We start from the raw sequence: 24,594 nt of genomic DNA, 5'->3' as shown, positions 1-24,594 counted from the left end.
GAAAAACATTAATGGTATGCCCCTGCCCCAAAATGAAATAACATTAGAAATAATGCAAATAGTAATTTTATTTAGAGGTTTAAAAGTCATACAATATAGAGCTCCAGAAAAGATAAAAATTTTCAAAGAAAGGAGGGGGAAAAACATGCTTTTACTACATTGAAGATGGCATGTCTCCCCTGACATGCACCGAGTCTGGGATTTTTCTGGGATCCGATTCTGTTAAGTCCTATAAAATAAACTTGTAGAAGTAACCTGCAATGCTCCCATACTGTGCATGGGAAAAAGGTGGTAGTCAGTGAACATCACTGAAATGTAACTGTTACATTGTGGGAGGACATATGTATTTTTGCTGCCAAAGTGTTACCTTTAGTGAGAAGCTAGGATTCAAATTTATAAACACTCACATCAAAAACTGCTAAACTCTAACTTGAGTCCTGGTGGACTAAAAATTATTTAAGAACTCGATCCACCATAATCAACACAACCCTAAAAGGCCAATAAAAGCCATACATGTTTGCTATCTGAAGCCTTTACATCTCACCAGCAGCATTATTACAAACCCCAGAAAAGGCCCAGACTCAATCCATAGATTAAAAGAAAAACAAGATGGGGATATTAAATATTGGGCAGAAAATCAAAAACATTCACAAACGAGTGGAGTTTATCCCCCCTTGACCTCCCCCATACCAAAACAGTTTTACCACTCTCTTAGTTGAGGGGGCTCTACGCTCCTTTTCCTCACTGGGTTAGCCTCAAGACAGACAGAGGCGGCTGACATCAAAAGGAGACACTGCATCACATGCAACACTCCAACATTGCATATTGCCTGTATGGTGAAACAGGAAGTTTCTGCCACCAGTAGTTCCCTTGCCATGTGTCCGAGGGCTCAGGTGGCGGGGTGCTCGAGTTCTGAGGACTCCATGTGTCCCTAAGACGATTCAAACAAACACTCCAAGGTTGCCAGTTGGGGAATCTCAGGTCAAGAACGGTCATATTTAGAAAGACTTTAGTTCTATTGTTTTGTCCAAGCAAAGCTATGTCCCCTTACCTTTTTCAAATCTACAACAAATGCAAACAGTATGCTTTGCAACCATAACCGTCACCATGTCAGATCAAAAAGTAGTCAGCAGCTTTCTGGAGCACTTATGGATTCTGCTTGAAAACCTCCATCTAATTTCAACTCTCTTAATGAAGAAATGGAAAAAATGAGAACACAAATTTGGGGGGACTAAAGTTTTTGCACAATAAATGCAGAAAATATTTCATTGACTTTTTCTGTCTAATATGTCCTCTGAAGAATGTGGTGAGTGTGTCAACCCTGGGGCATCGGTTACAGTTCCATTTGGGGGAATAGACCAATCTGTGTCACGCCTCAACCTCTAGTCGGCTTTTTGTATCTCTCCTGCAGGGGGTGCACATGGGCTGCACAGGCTTTTCTGAAGAACGTGGGCATCTGCTGGCTCTATCCTCTTGTAATAGTTCTTTTTTGTCTCAATGATCTCAAAGCCAAATTTCTGATAGAAGTCGATTGCAGACTCATTGCTGATCTGCACGTGACTGTGGAAAGAAAAACAGAAGAGCATGTTATTTCAGCATGTAGAAGATTCCTTACATCACTTATGTCAGGGGTGTCAAACTCGGTTCCTGGAGGGCCACAGTCCAGAGTTAAGCTCCAACCCTAATTAAACACACCTGCAGCAGCTAATCAAGGTCTTCAGGAGTGCTTGAAGATCACAAGGAGGCATTTTGGAGCAGGGCTGGAACTAAATTCTGCAGGGCTGCAGCCCTCCAGGAACTGAGTTTGACACCCCTGACTTATGTAATATGCAGGGACCAGATTGGCAGGGCAACGTTTATGTATACAGGTGCATCTCAATAAATTAGAATGTCGTGGAAAAGTTCATTTATTTCAGTAATTCAACTCAAATTGTGAAACTCGTGTATTAAATAAATTCAATGCACACAGACTGAAGTAGTTTAAGTCTTTGGTTCTTTTAATTGTGATGATTTTGGCTCACATTTAACAAAAACCCACCAATTCACTATCTCAAAAAATTAGAATATGGTGACATGCCAATCAGCTAATCAACTCAAAACACCTGAGCCTTCAAAATGGTCTCTCAGTTTGGTTCACTAGGCTACACAATCATGGGGAAGACTGCTGATCTGACAGTTGTCCAGAAGACAATCATTGACACCCTTCATAAGGAGGGTAAGCCACAAACATTCATTGCCAAAGAAGCTGGCTGTTCACAGAGTGCTGTATCCAAGCATGTTAACAGAAAGTTGAGTGGAAGGAAAAAGTGTGGAAGAAAAAGATGCACAACCAACCGAGAGAACCGCAGCCTTATGAGGATTGTCAAGCAAAATCGATTCAAGAATTTGGGTGAACTTCACAAGGAATGGACTGAGGCTGGGGTCAAGGCATCAAGAGCCACCACACACAGACATGTCAAGGAATTTGGCTACAGTTGTCGTATTCCTCTTGTTAAGCCACTCCTGAACCACAGACAATGTCAGAGGTGTCTTACCTGGGCTAAGGAGAAGAAGAACTGGACTGTTGCCCAGTGTTCCAAAGTCCTCTTTTCAGATGAGAGCAAGTTTTGTATTTCATTTGGAAACCAAGGTCCTAGAGTCTGGAGGAAGGGTGGAGAAGCTCATAGCCCAAGTTGCTTGAAGTCCAGTGTTAAGTTTCCACAGTCTGTGATGATTTGGGGTGCAATGTCATCTGCTGGTGTTGGTCCATTGTGTTTTTTGAAAACCAAAGTCACTGCACCCGTTTACCAAGAAATTTTGGAGCACTTCATGCTTCCTTCTGCTGACCAGCTTTTTAAAGATGCTGATTTCATTTTCCAGCAGGATTTGGCACCTGCCCACACTGCCAAAAGCACCAAAAGTTGGTTAAATGACCATGGTGTTGGTGTGCTTGACTGGCCAGCAAACTCACCAGACCTGAACCCCATAGAGAATCTATGGGGTATTGTCAAGAGGAAAATGAGAAACAAGAGACCAAAAAATGCAGATGAGCTGAAGGCCACTGTCAAAGAAACCTGGGCTTCCATACCACCTCAGCAGTGCCACAAACTGATCACCTCCATGCCATGCCGAATTGAGGCAGTAATTAAAGCAAAAGGAGCCCCTACCAAGTATTGAGTACATTCCAGAAGGCCAACAATTCACTAAAAATGTTTTTTTTATTGGTCTTATGATGTATTCTAATTTTTTGAGATAGTGAATTGGTGGGTTTTTGTTAAATGTGAGCCAAAATCATCACAATTAAAAGAACCAAAGACTTAAACTACTTCAGTCTGTGTGCATTGAATTTATTTAATACATGGGTTTCACAATTTGAGTTGAATTACTGAAATAAATGAACTTTTCCACGACATTCTAATTTATTGAGATGCACCTGTATGTATCTACATTTGATCAAAACCCTTCCAAACAAAACACAAGACACTTCACGGTCTTCATACTTACAGGTAAATGTTGTCAAAAGTGCCATCCTTCTCACAAATGTTCAACACATGGTTCAGCATTTTCGTTCCTTCAAGCAAACATGACAAAATAATGATCAGTAACTGGAAAAAGTGCCAATAATAAAAACTAAACATCAATGCTCTAGTAGCTTCATTGGAAACACATTATACAATCTTTGCTAAAATGTCAGGCATCCCTCAAACCAATCTAATTTTTCAATTATGCAATCCCAAGAGAATCTGACCAGAGATAATTACATTTCTTCAATTTGAATAAGATCAGCACATACAAGCACCTAAATGCATGAAGACATTCTAAAAATCGTACCTATGCCGAGTCTGCGGTAAGGTGCTAGGCAACCCAGTGTCATGATGTAGAGTCGCTTCTGGTTCTGAGAGTGATCCACTCTACAACACACGGCACCAACTGCAATGTCGTTGAAGTATGCTGTAAAAGGTTTCACCATTGGTTAGCAGGAATCTCTTCAATTTATAAAAACCGAACAGGTTCTTTAAAAACTGACTACACAAGTGAACCTTTTGACCATTATCGAAGTTTCATTAGGCTAGCGAAAGAAGTTTAGTATCTTACCTAGCTTGGCGAGCTCTCCTACCTCCAGAACATCTTTGTAGAACTTGTCATTGTAGCTGACAGGGAAGATCACTTGGTTGAGACGCTTCAATTGTTTAATGTTGTGGGGAGTAACATCCCCCAACTCGATCCGGCTACTAGAACAAAAGCAGAATGGTCAACTGGCCGTGCAAGGATCAACAAACTCCATTTATATGTCAGGACCAAATACAGTCTATGAAAAGTGTCACACCTTTTAAGATTCTTCTTTATATGGGTGATATCCAAACAGTGCACTCACACAAGTCCTTTAACTACCATAAAATCACCACCCCATTTCATTAAACAAATTATGATCAGTTAACCAGCAGTGGTACCCATTGATACCATCAGCATTGTTGCCTCCACTTGACTCGGGCTGCAGAACGAATGAGGTATTTATAGGAGAGCAGCATACTGAAGTCCAGCACCAACACAACAGCTGCTGGTCATGTGTTCACCACTGCCACATGGTCAACCAATGGCAGGATGAGTTGACAGGAGAAAAACAGATGCTAGTTTATTCAGGATATCTTTACCTGTCACACACTTACCATTCCTAACACAATCAGATGAACCCTGTCATTCCTTCCTAATCATTGAATAAAAGTGCCTTGTTTAAAATAACTGATACTAAAAGCTATTATACTGAAAGGAATATGATACTAAAGGAATATTCCAGGTTCAATACAAGTTAAGCTCAATCAACAGTATGTGTGGCAAAATGTTGATTACAACAAACTCATTAACATTCTCAATTTCAAAAGTTTAGCCACAAGGTGTAAACAATATGGGTGTTTTTACATTTTAGTGTGCTGAATCACTTACTAACCTTAGTTATTCAATTTTACAACTTTGTTGCCATGACAACGTAACACCATAAACCCTAAAACAACTGTACAAATGACGATTTTAACAATTTTATAGCTCAAACAATATAATTTTTATCAGAAGAATTCATATAACCATTTTTATAAAATTATAAGCGTAACATTTCTGCCTTTAAACTAGGGATGCACCAATCCGATACCTGGATCGGTATCTGCTCCGATACTTACGTTTTTAATTGGATCGGGTATAGGGCTGGGTATTGATACAGATTTCCAGTTTAAATTCGATTCCAATTCACAAGCTCTCAATTCGATTCAATATCGATTCATATGGGTTTATTTCAGTTATAATGTCCCTTTTGCTTACAAATAAAATAAATTATCTCCCAGGTAATGCTGTTAATTATACAGGGGACCTTTTAACTAGGTACGTTAGGAAATTATTAATTTGACTAATTATATTTGATTACTTTTTCATCATTTTGGTCACATTTTGGCTTTTTAAAAATGAACAAATAAATGCATTCAATCAACAAATAAGATATTATATTTCATATGTTCTTTTTGTTACATATTTATTGTTAAATTGCATAATGTGTATTATTTACAAGTATTTACAGTGATTTGTTGAACACTGTGAAACTGGTACAGTCTCTTTTACAAAAAACTGCATTTCTGTAAACAACGCTTTTAAATGAGCGTATGTTAACTAGAGGACTCGGATGGCTTCACCTCATCTGTGCAATGCATAATTAGATTTAAATGTTTTTTGTAATTGTTTTTGATCAACAACTGACTGTAAAGAACAGAAAGGTATTAAAAGAGACAGTATTCAATGACAAATGGTTTGCGTGGATCTCGTTTTGGACACACATTACACGGAACAACTTTTACTCTCAACATACTGTTAAAGCATCTTGCTGCTGAACACATTACGACTAAACTACATAATTACTGGTGAGTGAAATGTAAACATTCACCAGCCAGTTGCCAAATACATTCACTTCAGTCGCACAGCGCAAAATTTTGTTGCAAATGCGAGTGATTTCCTATCACTGTAGTAGAGGTTTGTGCATTAAGTGAAAGCTCGATCTTGGGATTTAAGAATCGATATCGTTCAAATGAAGATCGTGATTAATTGGAAAAACAATATTTTTACCCACCCCCAATTGAGTATCAGTCCGACAAGCCCGATCCAAATCCGATACTGTGTGTTAGTGTGTTATTTTTTTTTTCAAAGTTCCTTGAAGACAAACGCTAACTTTGTGTAAATATATAGTCTACATGCGCATTGCGTTTCAGTGACTGTGTGCTGTTCTGTTGACACACTCATAGCACGCATTGCTGTTTTCAGAGAGCGGCATGCATTATGTGAGCACTGCTCTTGAACATCTCAGATGTAGATGCTCAATAGTTTGGCTCACCAGTAACATGCATCAAGAACGGCAGTGGAGGAGCCTTTCACCAGATTTTGAATAAGCATATTAAAATACTGTGAACTAGCCTATACACACACAAACACACACTTATGTTGGTATAGCTATCCTTATGAGGACCCTCCATAGACATGATTTTTATACTGTACAAACTATAGATTCTATCCCCTAACCCTACCCTTAAACCTAACCCTCATAGAAACCTTTTTGCATTTTTACATTTTCAAAAAAACATCATTTAACATGCCATTTCCCTTGTGAGGACCGCTGGCTGGTCCTCACAACGTAGTTGATCTCAGGTTTTACTATCCTTGTGGGGGCCAAATGTAGTAAAACCTGTACACACACACTCAAAGGACTTCCTGGAGTGTTCTGACCATCAAAATAAAAGCCCAAGTGTTTTAAAGACTGAATATATAATACTTTTGTATAATACATTTCTAAAAGTTAATAAATAACAATAATATAATTATTTGTATTGTTTTATTACTGAATCCTTTTAAGTCCAGATAGGAAAAAAAAAATGTGCAAAGAAAACTGGCCTCTATTCTACTGAAGACTTAATAGCTGTTAATATTGCTGCTGCATTATCCAGAATCATAGTTAACCATTTTAATAAGTTTTTCTTGAAAGGATAAACATTTATATTGAAATAATGTATTGTTAGAGGTTTGTGTTTCTTTTCATATAAAAGAGTGCCCCCAATCAGTTCCACACAGTGAGGTAAAGATATTCTACACAAGGGGTATTCAACTGAAGTTCCAAGAGGTCCGGTCTCTAGATTTCCTTCCTATCAAAGGCCCGGACAATAACTTACATGGTGTTAGTAGTCACTATAGTTATGAAATGACAAAAGGAATGCCCATTTTTTGAAATAGTAGGCCTAATTGTAAATTTCCAAGTTGGCAGTATAGCACTTTGTAAAAGAAGGGGGAAAAAAATCATCAAAGTCAAAACAGTCTCTTTAAACTGGGCAAGGATTGGGACAGTGGGGCTCCAGAGACAAAGCCAAAGTAGTGGGGTTTGGGGGATGTTCTACCAAAATATTTCATATAGTTCATCAACCAAGAGCACTTCATTACAAATATTAAAAGATAAAATCAACTGTTCATTCTGAAGCTGAATGACAACAGTCCAGTATTTGTGTTTGAATATTTTTAGATACTCAAGGGGCATAGGAGGCCTAGTGACTATTAAGGAAATATATTGTTTGGGGGTTCAGGGGTATCCCCTGAGAGAAAATTTTGAAAATGTAAAAGTCTGAATGGACCATTTTTATATTTTCCTTAAAATGAAAATCTACCAACAACAAACAATGTATAGCACAATAATGAAGCTTAGAAATACTGTTAGCTTAAGTTAAGTAGGCCTATAAATGGTCAGACTATCAAATAATGGAAACGTTCTCATGAGAACTCCAATATGCTACTAGTAAAATCACATTTTTGGTTGTTTTTACTTGCCATTTATTTGAGAGATGATTTTTGTTTAATTTTCACAAAAATAATCTGTTTGTGAAAGGCTCGAAACATGCTGATTAATAAAAGGTAATTTTAGACGGGAAAAACTTATATTTTAAAGGCGCTCTGGAAGCACACTGTCCTGTCACAAACCTGGTTTAGCTGAACAGTCGGATTCATTTCAGACACGTGAAGTTGAATTAACTTCGCTTCATTCTTGTTTTCTGCAGTGTGTTTTATGAAAGATGCCAGTATCAATCTATATTGCTGCTCACTGTATTTCTCCACTATGGTCTACTGAAAGATCAGCGCTATCTGCACCCCAGTGCTTGCGCTGTACACAGCTCTGTTGTTTTGTCGCGCTGATCACTTGAAGTATAGAAACGGTGAGATGGGGCAGCAAATGTCAAGATGTCTCGTGGTCCGGATGGAACCAAACCGAGGTCCAGACCTGGTCCAGTTCTACACTGTTTAGGAAAAAAATTACACTGGTTTTGGATCAGGAGGGGTATCGGCAGATACAGAGATTGCAGGTATCGGAATCGGATTGGTAGAGAAAAAGTGGTAGCGGTGCACTCCTACTTAAACCCTCCAGAAATTGGCACCATTCACCTCCATTGTAGGCTAAGTGCCTCACTGTGACATTGCTTATTTTAAAGAAAAGGAGGAACGAATCAAAATGTTTTTTTTGTGGTTATCAACCTTATGCAACAAATGCTGTCAATTGAACTTTACTTGTATTAAACCCATACTATCCCTTTAAAGGTAAACTTTAAAGTTAATTTTTTTTTATGTCATTTTGCACTTAAATGGACAACAAGGGGCGTGATTGCAGCATCATTCAAAAGCGACAGTTTTTAATTACAGATGCCTTTGTAGAAATACATTCATTTTAATTTAATCTGTGAGTGAAAGTGTCCAATAAAAGGGCAGTTACTGAGATTAAGCAAGCAATATTCGACTGGTCATGTGATCCTAACATGGCAGCCTCCATGAGTGGACCCTCTCCATTTAAATAAAACAGCTTTTATTAGGCTACTGATATGGCCGGAGTATTCATCTCATGAGAGTTGTCATAGTTTTATACATGTTTCAAAATTACTTCATTTCTTTAGAAGTAAAACTCTTTTAATAAGGACAAAAATAACTGAGTGCACCCAGGGGCGGATTATGACTAGCAAGGGCCCTGAGGCCAATTTTCATTTAGGGCCCCCCCAGGCCAATTATCTTTCAGACTGAATTATCTTTTAAAGCTGAGATCCACGCAATCCATTTCCGCTTAAGTATCTTTTAATACCTGTTCTGTTATTTACAGTCAGATTAATTCAAACACACAGTACAGATGTGGTAAAGAAACCGCTGAACTTCACCAAACACTTTGAATATTTAAGAAAAATAAAAATTAGGCTCTTACAGCATCTAAGCATGGGTATGGTGAAACTCAGCAAAGAGTTCAGGTAGTTCTGGCTTATTTCTGGTAGTTCAGGTAGTTCTGGCCTATTTAAAACTTTAAGACAAGGTTTTGTCAAACCAACATAATATTTTGTCTCGACAAACTTTACAGACCTAGTTAAATCAGCACTTTTGTACCACACAAAATAAAATATAAAAATCTTGTTTTTCCCAACTACCAGAGCCAAGTTATTTTTTGTAATGTAGGGCAAACATGCAATTATAGCAATGAATAGTATATAGTTTATGTATCTTAAGAGGACACCCTGGGCTTTTCAGCGATGCCAAATGTTTTGGAGTTTGGCCATGACAATTTCCTTTCCTTGCTCTATAGAAATGTATAACATTACAATTCAGCACCTCAAATGCAATATGATTTTTTTTTAATCAATGGTTTTATAAACCAAACACTATATTGATGTTAACAAAAAAAAAGTTACCTTGTAAAACCTTTTTTCATAGTAAGATCACATTATAATAACAAACCATGAGATATGTATAAAAACCATGAGATCTATATGACAGCAAGCTGCATATGTAAAATAAATCACACTTCAAATATATCTTTAAAACTTATATGTCAGTATTTTAAAAGCTTTTTTATTGCGGTGGACATGAATGGAAAGATGATTGAGAGATATACCTAAAAAGCCTGTTATATCATATTTGATACACACATTTTCAACACGATTTGTCTATAAAATTATTACATTTTAAGTGAGCACATGTTGCTTCAATTCAATAAATACTCATTTTGAAATATCAGTAAAAATATAAGGTATTGTACTTTTTTCCTTTATCAAAATCAGCAAAGATTTCACATCAAAAAGACAAGTGCATCAAAATGTGAAAATATATTACTAGGTCTTCTACTTCCAGAAGAGCATGGAAGAACTTTCACCAGGAGGCAGTAAACATCTAGTACACAGCATACAACAGTTTTTTCAGCTAAGTTTTAATCATGTTGATGATGTAGAGGCTCTAGAAAGTCATGTATCAAATATGATTCAAGCAGCATTATAGGGTTAAAGTGTGGCTCAAAAAATGTAATTAGAGACAGGAAAGCAAAAGGGTTCTATAAGAGGACTGAGGGCCCTCTTAGTCACAGGGGCCTTTTTAGGGGGCCTTGTATAAGCTGTGGGGCCCACATATTTAAGCTTAAATTAAATATTTGTTTTCAAAGTAGATGGGCTGTAAGACCTTGCAGCCCAGGGCCCTCCTGGGCCTCTGGTATTCAAAGGCCCCTGGGCACTGGCCCGGGCCGTAATTCACCTATGAGTGCACCTTTATGTGCAGCAGATCTACAGAAATAGACAGTCCGTTCAAATACTAACAAGACTGCATGTCATTATGTTCGACTGTTAAAGAAGAATGTGGATTTAAAACTTTTAAAATGAATTAAACTTTTAGTGGAAGGCATTTGTCACATATAAGAATCTTATACAGGCAACTAAGATTTCTTAAACTTTGTCACGTGGATGAATTCTCATCACTTCTGTGAACACCCATTCAGATGGTCATCAAACGCCACATGGTTTGCCGTATTCATTTCATCCGCCAAATTTTTAAATGATCAGTAACAGCCACGAAACCTGTTCATTCGTAGTGTCATTTTCAAAGAGGACATGCTAGGCAACTGAGCTCATTCCATCACGTGTGTCACACCCATCAATTTCTACATGAAAATATGCACACATATGACAAAGCTACAGGACAGCAACACGCTTTAATGCCCCAAACTAACAGCCTCAGGATCCGTGTGAGCTGGGGAATATAAGCGTGACTGGCTAACCAAGATAGCAACTTGAAGACTGACTCAACATTTTCGGATTTAGATTCGACACACGATCCAGTTTGGCACGCACCTAACTCGTGCCCTTTATACTTGAATGGGGTTTCATCTGCCGTTAAGTCATCTGTACGTTTTTAAAACGGTTTTCGGGACACGGACGAGAACAGGCAAAGCGAGAACTAAAGGCCGGGTGTGAAAACTGCGGCGCAAATGTATCTCCTCCACATTAAGCGCGCAGAGAGCTAGCAGCTAGCATTAGATCAACTCCACCGCCCCCCTGCTGGAAAAAAGAGAGAATAGAGAGGAGGAAAACTTTACTTGTGATGAAAAGACCCTTCTCGGTGCGTTTACTCACCCTTTCATGTTGAAGAAAACACGTTTGTTGTGAGGGAGACAGGGCAAGTTGGCGATATTTGGCAGTCTAAGGGGAATTTGGGCAGAGTTTGGGATAGGATCCCCTCCACATGTATGTTGCTAGCACACTAGCTAAGCAGTCCGCATTTGCCTCTGAGTCTGTGCTATGGCCGAAGGTTGCCAGGTCTTTTAGATTAAATCACCCCAAACAGTTTCAGTCAGGACGAGAACCTTAATATAACATAAAAACATAAGTTTTTAAACATCGTGTATTTACGAGGATAGTTAATGTAATTTAGGTAAATATGATTACGTATTAAACTTTTCGAATTGCTATTACGATCGCACTGCAATTAACGGTCGTGTTATGAAGCCTGAGGATTTGGCAACACTGGTTCTGTGAGGCTGCTGTCAACCTTCACCGCTGACAACAAGTAACAGGAAACAGACAAAAGGGAAATTACGTTTTTCACATTGTGCCTTGAAAAAGTCCCTTCTATACTTTTACAACCAATCTTTATCAAGATTTTATGATATTGATTAAAATATTTGGTTTTGTATAGAGCAACCTGAAACAATAGTACATTTTCCCCTGCTGTTACTCTCAGAGATTTTGGAAAGAATTATCAGATTATTTTCAGTTTACATCTGGTCACGCTCTTGATATAAATGCAGAGATGTGTTTATTTATTTTGAGTCCAAAAATGTTATCTGTGGATTTTATTGCTAACTTTATTATTATTATTATTATTATTATTATTATTATTTATTTATTTATTTATTTATTTTATCCCCTTTTCTCCCAATTTGGCATGCCCAATTCCCACTACTGAGCAGGTCCTCGTGGTGGCGCGGTTTCTCACCTCAACCCGGGTGGTGGAGGACAAGTCTCAGTTGCCTCCGCTTCTGAGACCGTCAGTCCGCGTGGCTCGTTGTGCATGACACTGTGGAGAGTCACAGCACGTGGAGGCTCATGCTACTCTCCGCGATCCACGCACAGTTTACCACACGCCCCATTGAGAGCGAGAACCACTAATCCAGACCAAGAGGAGGTTACCCCATGTGACTCTACCCTCCCTAGCAACTGGGCCAGTTTGGTTGCTTAGGAGACCTGGCTGGAGTCTTTCAACACACCCTGGATTCAAACTCGCAACTCCAGGGGTGGTAGTCAGTGTCAATACTCGCTGAGCTACCCAGGCCCCCTATTATTATTATTAGTATTATTATTATTATTTGGTAAAGTGTTCTGCAATGAAAAAAAGGCCCCTTAAAGGTGCACTCAGTGACTTTTTGCTCATGTCATCTTGGACTAACAGTGACACCTAGTGGTGTGGATGCAGCATCATTTAAAATCAATAGTTTTCAGTTACAGATGCCATTGTAGAAATTCACTATTCACAATCAGCCATTATTGATTTAATCCAAGAGTAAAAGTGTCCAATAACAAGACGGTTACTGAGATTAAGTGAGAAGTATTCAGCTGGTCATGTGATTCTAAAATGGCAGTCCCCATGAGGGTGCCCCTCCCCCATGTATAATAAAACAGCTTTTATAAGGTTACTGATATGACTAGAGTCCTCATCTGATGTGAGTGATCATGATTTTATACATATGTTTCAAAATTACAGTTCATTTATTTAGGAGTAAAACTTTTTTTATGGGGAAAAAAATTAGAGTGCACCTTTAATTCAAGAAGCATGCAAAGAATAAAATAAGAAAAATCTAAATTATTACTGGATGAAAAAAAAAGTTTCTCAAAAAGAAAAGCATGTTTTAGTATTATAGAAATCGAGTCTCTTGGGTGTCATGGTTGAGAAAAAGTGCTTTTGCAATATGTGTGCTATCTAATATGCCTCATAAAATGCTCTGTACAAAAATACGTTTGCATAGGATTATGAAAATGTAATTATTATTGTTGTTGTCTGATAATGTAAAATTCCAAATCCAAAATCTTGTCCTTGTATTCGTTTCCAAAAATAAGTAAAAATTACTAAAAAGAAACTAAATAAAATTATTTCCCTTAAATTATGAGACCAAGTATTAAACACAACCCAATATTCAGTGCAATGCAATATAAAATGAATCTACAACACAGTTCAAAACAACAAAGCACAATAGAATGTATGAAGCAAACAAAACTCATAAAAACAACAATGACCTCTAGTAAACTGTAGGGGGCGATATAGAGTTTTCTGCGCACCCTGTTCAGTCTGCAGAGGGAGTCCGAGCACCGAATGAAGTCAGCTGACTTTACTCTTTGCTCACATCTCATCTCACCAAAAGGATCCGGACACAGGACCGTCTTATTTTCTGAGGTATTTACACCTTTTTAAGATAATAATCATACCGAGGTTTCATGCATGCGCCGTTCTATTGTCTGTGTAACTGTTAGGTTCGTCAAGCAGAAAATGATTAGAGAGAAATAATTCAGATTATTCCCAGATCACCCTTTCCAGTTGATTGATCTATTATTAAAAATAATATAATGTGAAAAAAAAATAATAATTTTTTTACTGTAATGCACACTGTGTCCTCCATGTGGCCAAATCATTTTCATCTGCGTCTGCATGGACCTTTATCATCTTGTCTCGTTACATGTTTTTATTTCTCCCTGCAGTTCTAGGAATAAGCCACTTGGATGCTTTAATTTAATTAAAATATTAAAAAGATGCCTCAATTAAGACCATGGCATAAGCATTAAATTATGGGAATTACTTGAAAAGAAGACAGATGATTAAACCACACAAATTGTTTCAATAATATAAGTAACTCAACGGTATATGTGGTCGACCTCATCACGGTTTTCTTAAAACTGAGATACTGTAGGGCTTTAATCAGTGGGATACATATATCATACTAGATCAGCAGCAAAGGTCAAATTCTGTCAACCATCATGATCACGTGATCATGCAGCGTCTTGCTTCTCGGTGTCTAGTGCAAAATACAACCGCTACATTTAACAGCTCAGAGCATTAACATACATTAACGTTTTTTCTCTTATTTTTGATCCCTAAAAATAGTAGAAATCTCACATGTTTGAGACGCAGCCGTTTTCCAATTAACAACTGCGTGTTAGAACTGCGCCCCTCTCTGTGGTGGGCTTTTGCAGACCACATATCCATGAAGAATTTCGCTGAATGCAAGAACAGTTCTTAATTTTTTATGCAAATGGGGCTGGAATGTCTATTTAGTAATTCTGTTTCCTATCACATTCATTATTTACATAATTATAAGTGCTGTTAATCCTATAGCAAACATTTTTTAATACCAAATGGACCCCAGTCGTCCCTTGTAATCTCAGATGTCATATGAGCATCATGTGATGTAAACTCACAAAAACATGGAAGTAAGACTGGTTTATATTAAAGGATATAAATTGTGTCCTTTTGTGAGTTATTGTGCCATTATGGATCACATAAGTTAGTTTGAAGTTGTCAGTGTCATGTACTGGATTCTTATTATGGGGGTGTTCAGTTGACTGGACTTAAACTAAACAAGGGTTTGTTTGGAGATTCACAGCTTGTCATAAAGTGCCACTACAACACACATTATTAATAAGATGTGAACATGAGTTTTCCAGATTTGCTCAACTGTCTGTATTCCTCACGTACTTCCACGGTTCGTGTTTTACAGTCAGTGTCATGTGCCGTGGTCATGTGGCAATGTTCTATGGTTGTCCCATAACTATGCCTATGGATGTTGAATAAATGGGGTTTTTAACACACTAGAGATTGGCCACAGAGCCGGTTTTGTTATAGAAAGAATCATGAATAGCATAACTACTACAAACTATTCTGAAACTATACTGACCAAGGATAAAGACATATTCAACATGTTTTATTATGTACCTGGATATTAATAAATGAGTGAATCCTCTGCTAATGTGGTACTTGGATAAGACCCATTAGCAGGCCCAGCCCAAAATGCACCTATTATGGTTTTTCAAATGTTACCTTTCATGTAGTGTGTTATATAGCTGTTTGTGAATGTAAAAAAGTCTGCAAAGTTTCAAAAATCAAAGTGCACAACAAAAGGAGTTATTGACTCCCAAAAGAAAGAACCAATTCTGAACACCTGAAACGAGTCGTTAGTAATTCCAGACTTACTTCCTGCACTAACCTACATAATTTGGTAACAAAAAACCCGCTTCTGGTCTTCATTGGCTGCTCACAAACAGCTTTGACTAACCCTCAAACACTACACTAAGCGGTAGAGCAATCACAAAAGACTGGGACATCTGACCAATCAGAGCAGAGTAGGCTCTCTGAAAGGAGGAGTTTAGAATGAATCCTTTAGAACGGATCATTGAACGAGTCGTTTTTGACACTGGGAAAAAAGGTAATGCTGCAATTTAAATTATGAGCAAATTAAAGTGTTTTTTGACCTTGAATGCATGTAAATCTATTGTATGAAACCTTGAAAACAAAATTAGGCACAATTAAAAACTATAATAGGTGCTCTTTAATATTTTCAGAATTGTAAAATGTGTTAAATGGAGCTGAGAATACTGTACTCTTATTGTTAGCTGAGAGCATCATCAAATTAGTCAAAATATTTAATAAACAAATATGCAAGGGGTGGAGGATGTGTAGTAATTTTGGGAATGGATGTTGCAATTCTGCAGATTTATATGCGCCCAGATTCCATCTGGGCCTGCCCATTAGATATTTGATAAGTCCAGACATGTAATGTTGTAACTTCTGTTATGAGACTGATGATTTTAGGGTAAGAAAATTCCACATTTATTGGCTGTTTTCATCATTTATCCAAACACTTTTTTTCCATTTTGACCTAATTTGTGTCAGACACATTCAAAATGGACTTCTCCAAGCTGCCCAAGATCCGAGATGAGGACCAAGAGGGACAGTTTGGATATGTGCATGGCGTGTCTGGACCTGGTAAGTAGGAACCAAGATGTCATGCCATTTTTAATTTGGCATAATGGGTTTTTCTCATGTTGGGTTATTGTGTAACCACAGAAACCCAGATTTTAAGACATTTCTGGCAGTCCACAAATCGTTGTGAAGATTCATTTACTGTATGTTTACTGACTTACTAATTACGTCTTGTAGTGGTGACGGCCTCCAGTATGGCAGGAGCTGCCATGTACGAGCTGGTGCGAGTGGGCCACAGTGAGCTTGTGGGAGAGATCATCAGACTGGAGGGGGACATGGCCACCATTCAGGTGTATGAAGAGACCTGTATCCTTTAAACACTTCAAACATTTATGAAGCAGACCATCCAAGCACATGTGCGCTCATTTAAAAGTCCCTTATACATTTTAATAGAGTTTTGTCCCTCATTAAAAAAACTCTCTAAAACACAGGTTGTCTTTATTAAGTATTTTTATTAATAAAAGCATGTAAAACTGGCGCCACACTTGCAGACTCCAAACAACTTGATTTTGCGTGTCACACATGCAGACTGTTTTGCTGAGATCTCATTGTCTTCATTCGGAGGTATGACACTTGCCGATACAAAATGGTAGAGGGGTGACAAGCATACCAACTCATCCCAAAACTCTCTGATTCCCTGTAAAGTGGAGCTCGCTGAAATAACAACAGGAGTACTATGTGAACACAAGCAATTGCTATAGAGTAAGTTAGGATGTTTTCAGACCTGTAGCTTGCTTGATTTGTTCCAAGACGGGCTAAAATAGTTACAATGTTGCATTTTCTTCATGGTTCAGTTTGCTTTCACAAGGTAATATGTCAAAACGGACCAAAACTGTAAATTTTCTGTTGTGGTTATTTTAAGGGTAAGGTTAAGGGTATATGATTCGAGCAGAAAGCCAGCTTACTGCAAGGCCATTGGACAGTATGGGAAGGTGCATCTAATAGAGTTTTAGGATGGGCTGACCTGTGGAAGATATCCCAGGCCAGGCTAAGTTTCTAATAAAATCCACCTTTGACACTCTTCTAAGCCCTGGAAATTTGTCTCTCTGGTATGGTAAAGAGGAGAGTTTTCCCCTCTGCGAGAGGCAATGGAAAGGATCCGGTGTCCAGCTGTAGGGGTGGCAAGGAGACGCTGCCCCACCACCAGGAGATGTTCCGGGATTAATGGGGCGAAACATCTGTGATAGGTGGCTCCCAGTTGATGGCCCCATAGCTGGACAACAGAAGGCAACGGTGGAGGTGCGGCAGGCAGTAATGCCCAGCAGGTTTAGAAATTTACCTGTGCATCTGATTGATTGATTTTTATCCATCATTAGTTGCTTTTGCATTATTTCTGCATTGAAAAGTACCTGTTCTCACGGTCACGGAGCTTCCTCTCTCTGTGCACGCACACTTGCACACACTCATATACACACAGAAAGAGTGAAGCCACGTTTTTACCTGTGTCTTTTCTTGATCGTGAAGATCAACCTATATCTAATATAGCCGCCAAAAAGCTACAGTATATCTGCGTTTTGATGATGAATTACAGTGACGAGCTGACCTACAGATTTCTTCTCATTCCAGGTGGTCTCGGGTCGATTGTTTTTGTGCGGATCTGATTGTTGTTTTCATAAATGCCTATTCTAACCGAACCAAGGTAGAAAACACCAGGTTCTGATACAAATGGTCCAAACGAGCCAGGTGTGAAAACGCTTTAGGTTGTGATTCATGGAGTAACTTTACCTTGTGAAAGTGTGTGATTGTGTATTTATACCCTTGATGCTTGCCGTAGAACACGTATGTCCATATGCAGCTTTCAGTGAGTAAAGAAGTTATGTTCAATAAAAACAGACTGTTGTAGCTCCGCTTTCTGATGTGATATTAGTATAGGAAAAAAAGACAGGAAAAATGCTTGGAGACAGAGTCACTGTGGATTGCTGTTGCGTTTGTGATGATATGCAGCTGAGTTTGATGAAAACGTTCAGATCAGCTTGACGTCTTGTCAGTTCTTCAGTAAAAGAAGAAGCTCATTGGTCACTTGACAAGAACACAAGAGCCGACCCGGTGACAGAATGATTTTTTCAAGTAAGCCGGGTGTGCTTTTTCATTTTTTGAAGCCATTAACTCAGCAGGGAGTCCCAACAGTCAAATGACTAACGACCTTCCGCTGACAGACGCTAATGGGTGCTTCGTCTCCCTCCGCTTGGCCGTCGATTATGTTAAGGAAGCTGACACCTGAACATCGCTAGAAAAATCAGCTAGTGTAACGCCGGCTTAATTATGCTCACAATCCATGCTCTTAAATAAAATCTAAATTATTGACCATGTCTGTCAATTCTTAACTCAGTGCAATACACAATTTTTCATCTAGCTGTAATGTAAACAGTGTGGATAATCTGTTATATAGTATTGTAGTTTTCTTGAGCTATCATCAGCTGGTGTGTCCGTTGGTGACCCTGTTCTGCGCACAGGGAAGCCCCTCTCTGTGGAGTTAGGACCAGGAATCATGGGCTCCATCTTTGATGGTATTCAGCGTCCCCTCAAAGACATTAATGACCTCACCAAAAGTATCTATATTCCCAGAGGAGTCAACATCGGCGCCCTTAACCGTGATCTGAAATGGGACTTCTCTCCATCAAAGAACTTGCGTGTAAGTGAATGATTTTTATTTTATTAAGGTTATGAATTATTGATGTGTTACAAGTTCATGCAAAAGGGGCATTTACATAGAAGTCTTATGAACTGTATAAGTGGGAAAATTAAATAAAAAGAAATTATGATATGACCCATTTAAAAGTACACTAACATTACAGGTGTCAGACTGGTAATTAAAATATTGATGAATTTGAACACTTGTCCATCACAGGTTGGCAGTCACATTACTGGAGGTGATATCTATGGCATGGTGTTTGAAAACTCTCTTATAAAGCACAAAATAATGTTGCCTCCAAGAAGCCGGGGAACCGTTACTTACGTGGCGCCACCTGGCAACTACGATGTCTCGGTAAGCCAAGTAACAGGTTGTATTTTTGGAAGGACAGTACGTGTTACTACCATGACACTGGAGTCAATGTGTATGTGTGTGTTTGTTAGGATGTGGTGTTGGAGTTGGAATTTGAGGGAGTGAAGGAGAAGTTCACCATGGTGCAGGTGTGGCCAGTGCGTCAGGTCCGGCCCGTCACTGAGAAACTTCCTGCTAATCATCCTCTGCTGACTGGTCAGAGAGTACTGGACGCCCTCTTTCCGTGAGTCACACTTCAGCTTGTGCATGTGTATTGTTTTATTGTTTGCGTAATTCTAAATGTCTTTGAAGTTCAACAGATTATTCAGGTGTGATTTTTATTTATTTTTTTTTTTTAACAGGTGTGTACAAGGAGGAACCACTGCCATCCCCGGTGCTTTTGGTTGTGGTAAAACTGTGATCTCTCAGTCCCTGTCTAAATACTCTAACAGTGATGTCATCATCTATGTGGGCTGTGGTGAACGTGGTAATGAGATGTCAGAAGTACTCCGAGATTTCCCTGAGGTAAATAGCATCAGCTGTAATAGCCATTGACACAGCACATAAACTGTGATTGGTGATTGGGTGATTGACAGTTCTCTTGCCCTATAGCTGACCATGGAAGTTGATGGTAAGGTGGAGAGCATCATGAAGAGAACGGCCTTGGTTGCTAACACGTCCAACATGCCCGTGGCTGCCAGAGAAGCTTCCATTTACACAGGTATGTTGGGATTGTTGAACAGTTGAACAACAAAATAAGAAATGTATCAGTCAGCAGTTTTTCTCTTATCATTTACTCACCCTCATGCCATCACAGATGTGTATGACTTTCTTTGTTCTGCAGAACACAAATTAAGATTTTTAGAAGAATATCTCTGCTCTGTAGGTCCATACAATGCAAGTGAATGGTGGCCAGAACTCTGAATGTCCAAAAAGCACATAAAGGCAGCATAAAAGTAATCCAGATGACTAGTTGTTAAATCCATATCTTCAGAAGCGATATGATAGGTGTGTGTGAGAAACAGATCAATATTTAAGTGTTTTTTAAATATAGATCTCCACCTTTGATCAGCCCCAACCAGTAGGTGGCGATATGCATGAAGAATTGGAATCACCAAAAAAGCAAAAGAAGGTGGAAGTGAAAGTGGTGATTTATAGTAAAAAAGGACTGGAATATTGATCTGTTTCTCACCCACAACTATCATATTGCTTCAGGAGACATTGAACTTAACCACTGGAGTTGTATGGGTTACTTTTATGCTACCTTTTTGTGTTTTTTGAGCTTCAAAGTTCTGGCCACCATTTACTTGCATTGTATGGAACAACAGAGCAGAGATATTCTTCTAAAAATCTTAATTTGTGTTCTGCAGAAGAAAGAAAGTCAAAATCATCTGGGATGTCATGAGGGTGAGTAAATGATGAGAGAATTTTCATTTTTGCGTGAACTATACCTTTAATATTGAAGCATCTGGTTGATACATGACTTCATAACAAATAACAAAACTTCAGCTTGATATCATGCTTCCAATGTCCTATGTGAAAAATGTTACCTTATGTTTGTGTATTGATCTGAAACAAATAAATGTAATGAATTTTCACATGCTTTGATTCTGGAGCCCTTTATTGTGTTTTTTTTTTTTATTTATGTGTTTTTGGGGGTTTTATTTTTGTGGTAAAACAGATGATAATATCTGCCTACTGGGGTTTTATGTAGTCAGAGGAACATATTAAAATAATTTGAAGGGATAATATGATGGTAATTTGATGTTAATATCTACTGTTGTTATATTTATATGTACATCTTTGGGGTCCAACAGTGAAGTCAATCTCAGCAGAACATGAGGATTAAATCTGGTGATTATGTTGTCATCATAAATGGGTATGTATCTACTTTCAGGAATCACACTGTCGGAGTATTTCAGAGACATGGGTTACAATGTGAGCATGATGGCTGATTCAACCTCTCGATGGGCTGAGGCTTTGAGGGAGATTTCTGGTCGTCTGGCTGAGATGCCTGCTGGTACGTGTGCTGTGACCATCTCTGAAGAATTTCTGTGTAACTGGTGCTGGAGCATAAAGTAAATAAATCTGTATTGCTTGCATTCACAGATAGCGGTTATCCTGCCTATCTTGGGGCTCGACTGGCCTCATTCTATGAGCGTGCCGGCAGAGTTAAATGTCTGGGTAACCCAGAGAGAGAGGGCAGTGTGAGCATTGTGGGCGCGTAAGTAGACCTGTCAGACAGCCAACAGAAAACTTGACTCCCCGCTTTTGTCCCCCTTCGGTCTTCTTTTACATTCTTTGCATGTTTGCATTTCATTTTATGAATGAACATTAAGAGATATGAATAACTGCCCTATTACTACTACTCAGTAAATTGTGTTCTGTTTTAATGGCAGTGTGTCTCCCCCTGGTGGAGATTTCTCAGATCCTGTAACTTCTGCTACTCTGGGTATTGTACAAGTAAGTGAATATTTCTTTCTCAATGTAATCTTCACACACAGCATCATGCAGTACGATAACAACAGAAAATGTATCCATTCTCTTCCAGAAATAAATATTCTCTTAATTGTCCCCTTTTGTTATTTCATTTTGTCCTTTAATTCTCCATCAGGTGTTCTGGGGTCTGGATAAAAAGCTGGCTCAGAGAAAGCATTTCCCCTCAGTGAACTGGCTCATCAGTTACAGTAAGTATACACGAGCTCTGGACGAGTACTATGACAAGCACTTTCCTGAATTTGTGCCGCTGCGTACCAAAGCCAAAGAGATCCTGCAGGAAGAGGAGGACCTGGCTGAGATTGTGCAGCTTGTGGGCAAGGTGAGCTTGTGTGTGCAAACATGTTTACTGTTTGTGCCAACATTAGAAATTCACTTTTTATTAACGGGAAACATTTGCCCCCTGAAATTGTTTTTGAGCATTTGGCATTTTCTTTTTTTCTAGATATAAAAACACAAGTTTACGCCTTTAAACTTCAACTGAATCATTGAATTGAATTCTAAGATTGTGGCTGTTAAATATATATGTCACATTAACAACAAATACAAAAGTAGCTACAGTACTGTGCAAAAGTTTTAGGCACTTGTGAAAAATGTTGCATAGTGTGGATGTCTTCAAAAATAATGCCATAAATGGTTTTCATTTATCACTTAATGTCATACAAAGTCCAGTAAACTTAAAAAAGCTAAATCAATATTCGGTGTGACCACCTTTGCCTTTAAAACAGCACCAATTCTCCTAGGTACACCTGGACACAGTTTTTCTTGGTTGTTGTCAGATAGGATGTTCCAAGCTTCTTGGAGAATTTGCCACAGTTCTTCTATCTATTTAGGCTGTCTCAGTTGCTTCTGTCTCTTTATGTAATCTCAGACTGACACAATGTTCAGTAGGGGGTCTGTGGGGGCCATGACATCTGTTGCAGGGCTCCCTGTTCTTCTATTCTATTCTAATCTTTTCTATTTGCAATAGTAATGTTTGTGAGTCTAACATTTATATTTCCTATAAAAAATGTCCACACTAAAGCTGAAGATATAAATAACCATCTTAAGACAAATGCTTTTGTGAAACATCTTATGTGCCTAAGACTTTTGCACAGTACTGTATATAAAAGAACAATAGAATAGAATAATATTGAGTATAGTAAATGCTATGTGTTAAAATTGTAAAAAGATTTTCCCATATTTTAAATATCTGGGGCATTTTGCCTCAAGCCCTGGTTAATTTCTGTTCATTGTTTGTTTATAGAATTGTTTCTGTAGTTATATTATGGACGTTCTTCAGTGGGGAAACATGCTTTTTAAATTTTGTTTTAAGGCTTCATTGGCTGAAACAGATAAGATCACTCTGGAAGTTGCCAAATTGATCAAGGATGATTTCCTCCAGCAAAATGGATACACACCTTATGACAGGTAGTGAACACACTGTTACCTAGTGACATGCACATACTGTATACACATGAAGCTTGTGCTCACACTGTCAATTTCACAGTTGAATTTGACTCCAGCCTAGATTACCAACAATAAGCTCCATTCAATTTCAGGTTCTGTCCATTTTATAAGACAGTGGGTATCTTGTCCAACATGATTGCCTTTTATGACATGGCACGTCATGCAGTGGAGACCACTGCACAGAGCGACAATAAGATCACCTGGGCCATGATCCGTGAACACATGGGAGAAATCCTCTACAAGATCAGCTCCATGAAATTTAAGGTATATAACCAGATCCAGCATGTAAAATTGCTTGTGTTTTAATCTTCCATAATATACACCAAAATGTCATTATCTTGGTTTGTTTTATTCAAAATGTATTCAAAATTGTCATGAACAAGCCACATCTGATCACGTTTATGCCCGGTGGTTGATTATTGTGTAATGCCTTTTCTATTATTTATAAAAGTCTATAACAGTAATAGATGTTGTTTTCCTAATGTCTGCCTGCATTCAGGACCCTGTAAAAGAGGGTGAGGAGAAGATCAAAGCTGACTATGCCCAGCTCCATGAAGACATGCAGAATGCCTTCCGTACACTTGAGGACTAAGTTTCCTTGTCTCAGCTGTCATTCTCAGGGCAGGGCAGCAGCCACCCTCAAACACACACACAAACACACACACACACACACACACACAAACAGAGACAATGTACTTTTTCTTCTTTCAGTAGACTACATTCCACTGCTTTATTTATTGTTTTGTTATAGATGTGCACTAGTGTTTCTCAAATACAAGATCTTTGTATGTGTGTGTGTGTGTGTGTGTGTGTGTGTGTGTGTGTGTGTGTGTGTGTGTGTGTGTGTGTGTGTGTGTGTGTGTGTGTGGGCGGGCAGGTTTGGTTGGTTTACGAGGACATTTCTAGGTTACAAACTGGTAATTACAAGGGTATTATACTATAAATGTGGTTTATGAGGACATTTCTAATGTCCCCATAATTAAAATAGCTTAAAAAACATACTGTTTTTTTTGTGTGGAAAAGTTAGGTGTAGGAGTAGGGTTAGGGGATGGAATCTATAGTTCGTACAGTATAAAAATCATTATGTCTATGGAGAGTCCTCATAAGGATAGCCGCACCAGTGTGTGTGTGTGTGTGTGTGTGTGTGTGTGTGTGTGTGATCTGTATTTTTTTCCCTTAAACCCTCTGCTCTGCCCCATCTCTTGCTTATATTTCACAGATCATCCTCTCTATAGATACGTATATATGTTATTAAATAATTTGATGTAATTATTGTTCTATTTTTATTTTTATCTGTACAGAAGATTGAAAGACATGACTTCAGAGATTCACTATAATTACTGCTTGTATATTTA

At 38.4% G+C, this 24,594-nt stretch overlaps 2 protein-coding genes across 3 annotated transcripts; one reads left to right on the top strand and one right to left on the bottom strand.

The window, feature by feature from the left end:
* Window positions 1-50: 50 nt before the first annotated feature.
* On the bottom strand, window positions 51-11,760 carry naa50 (N-alpha-acetyltransferase 50, NatE catalytic subunit). Of its 2 annotated transcripts, none has more exons than XM_051686911.1 (5): window positions 11,418-11,760; window positions 4,075-4,208; window positions 3,811-3,930; window positions 3,484-3,550; window positions 51-1,560 (listed from the first exon to the last, which is right to left on the bottom strand). In XM_051686911.1, the coding sequence occupies exons 1-5, from the start codon at window positions 11,423-11,425 to the stop codon at window positions 1,383-1,385; spliced, it is 507 nt and encodes a 168-aa protein (XP_051542871.1). In that variant the 5' UTR covers window positions 11,426-11,760; the 3' UTR covers window positions 51-1,382. The 2 variants fall into 2 exon arrangements, with proteins under 2 accessions (XP_051542871.1, XP_051542870.1); XM_051686910.1 differs by having other exon boundaries at window positions 4,075-4,211; window positions 11,418-11,750.
* Window positions 11,761-13,497: 1,737 nt separating this feature from the next.
* atp6v1ab (ATPase H+ transporting V1 subunit Ab) lies at window positions 13,498-24,412 on the top strand. Its single transcript, XM_051686909.1, has 15 exons — window positions 13,498-13,731; window positions 16,222-16,314; window positions 16,489-16,617; window positions 18,729-18,943; window positions 19,160-19,297; window positions 19,387-19,538; window positions 19,657-19,819; window positions 19,907-20,015; window positions 21,192-21,314; window positions 21,404-21,518; window positions 21,694-21,757; window positions 21,909-22,112; window positions 23,106-23,200; window positions 23,332-23,503; window positions 23,739-24,412. Exons 2-15 carry the CDS (start codon window positions 16,233-16,235, stop codon window positions 23,829-23,831), a joined length of 1,854 nt encoding a protein of 617 aa, XP_051542869.1. The 5' UTR covers window positions 13,498-13,731; window positions 16,222-16,232; the 3' UTR covers window positions 23,832-24,412.
* The last annotated feature ends 182 nt before the right edge of the window (window positions 24,413-24,594 follow it).

The sequence above is a fragment of the Myxocyprinus asiaticus genome, chromosome 44 (assembly GCF_019703515.2).
Source record: "Myxocyprinus asiaticus isolate MX2 ecotype Aquarium Trade chromosome 44, UBuf_Myxa_2, whole genome shotgun sequence".
Classification (NCBI taxonomy): domain Eukaryota; kingdom Metazoa; phylum Chordata; class Actinopteri; order Cypriniformes; family Catostomidae; genus Myxocyprinus; species Myxocyprinus asiaticus.
The sequence above is the reverse complement of the archived record's forward strand: the minus strand, read 5'-3'. Positions and strand labels throughout refer to the sequence as shown.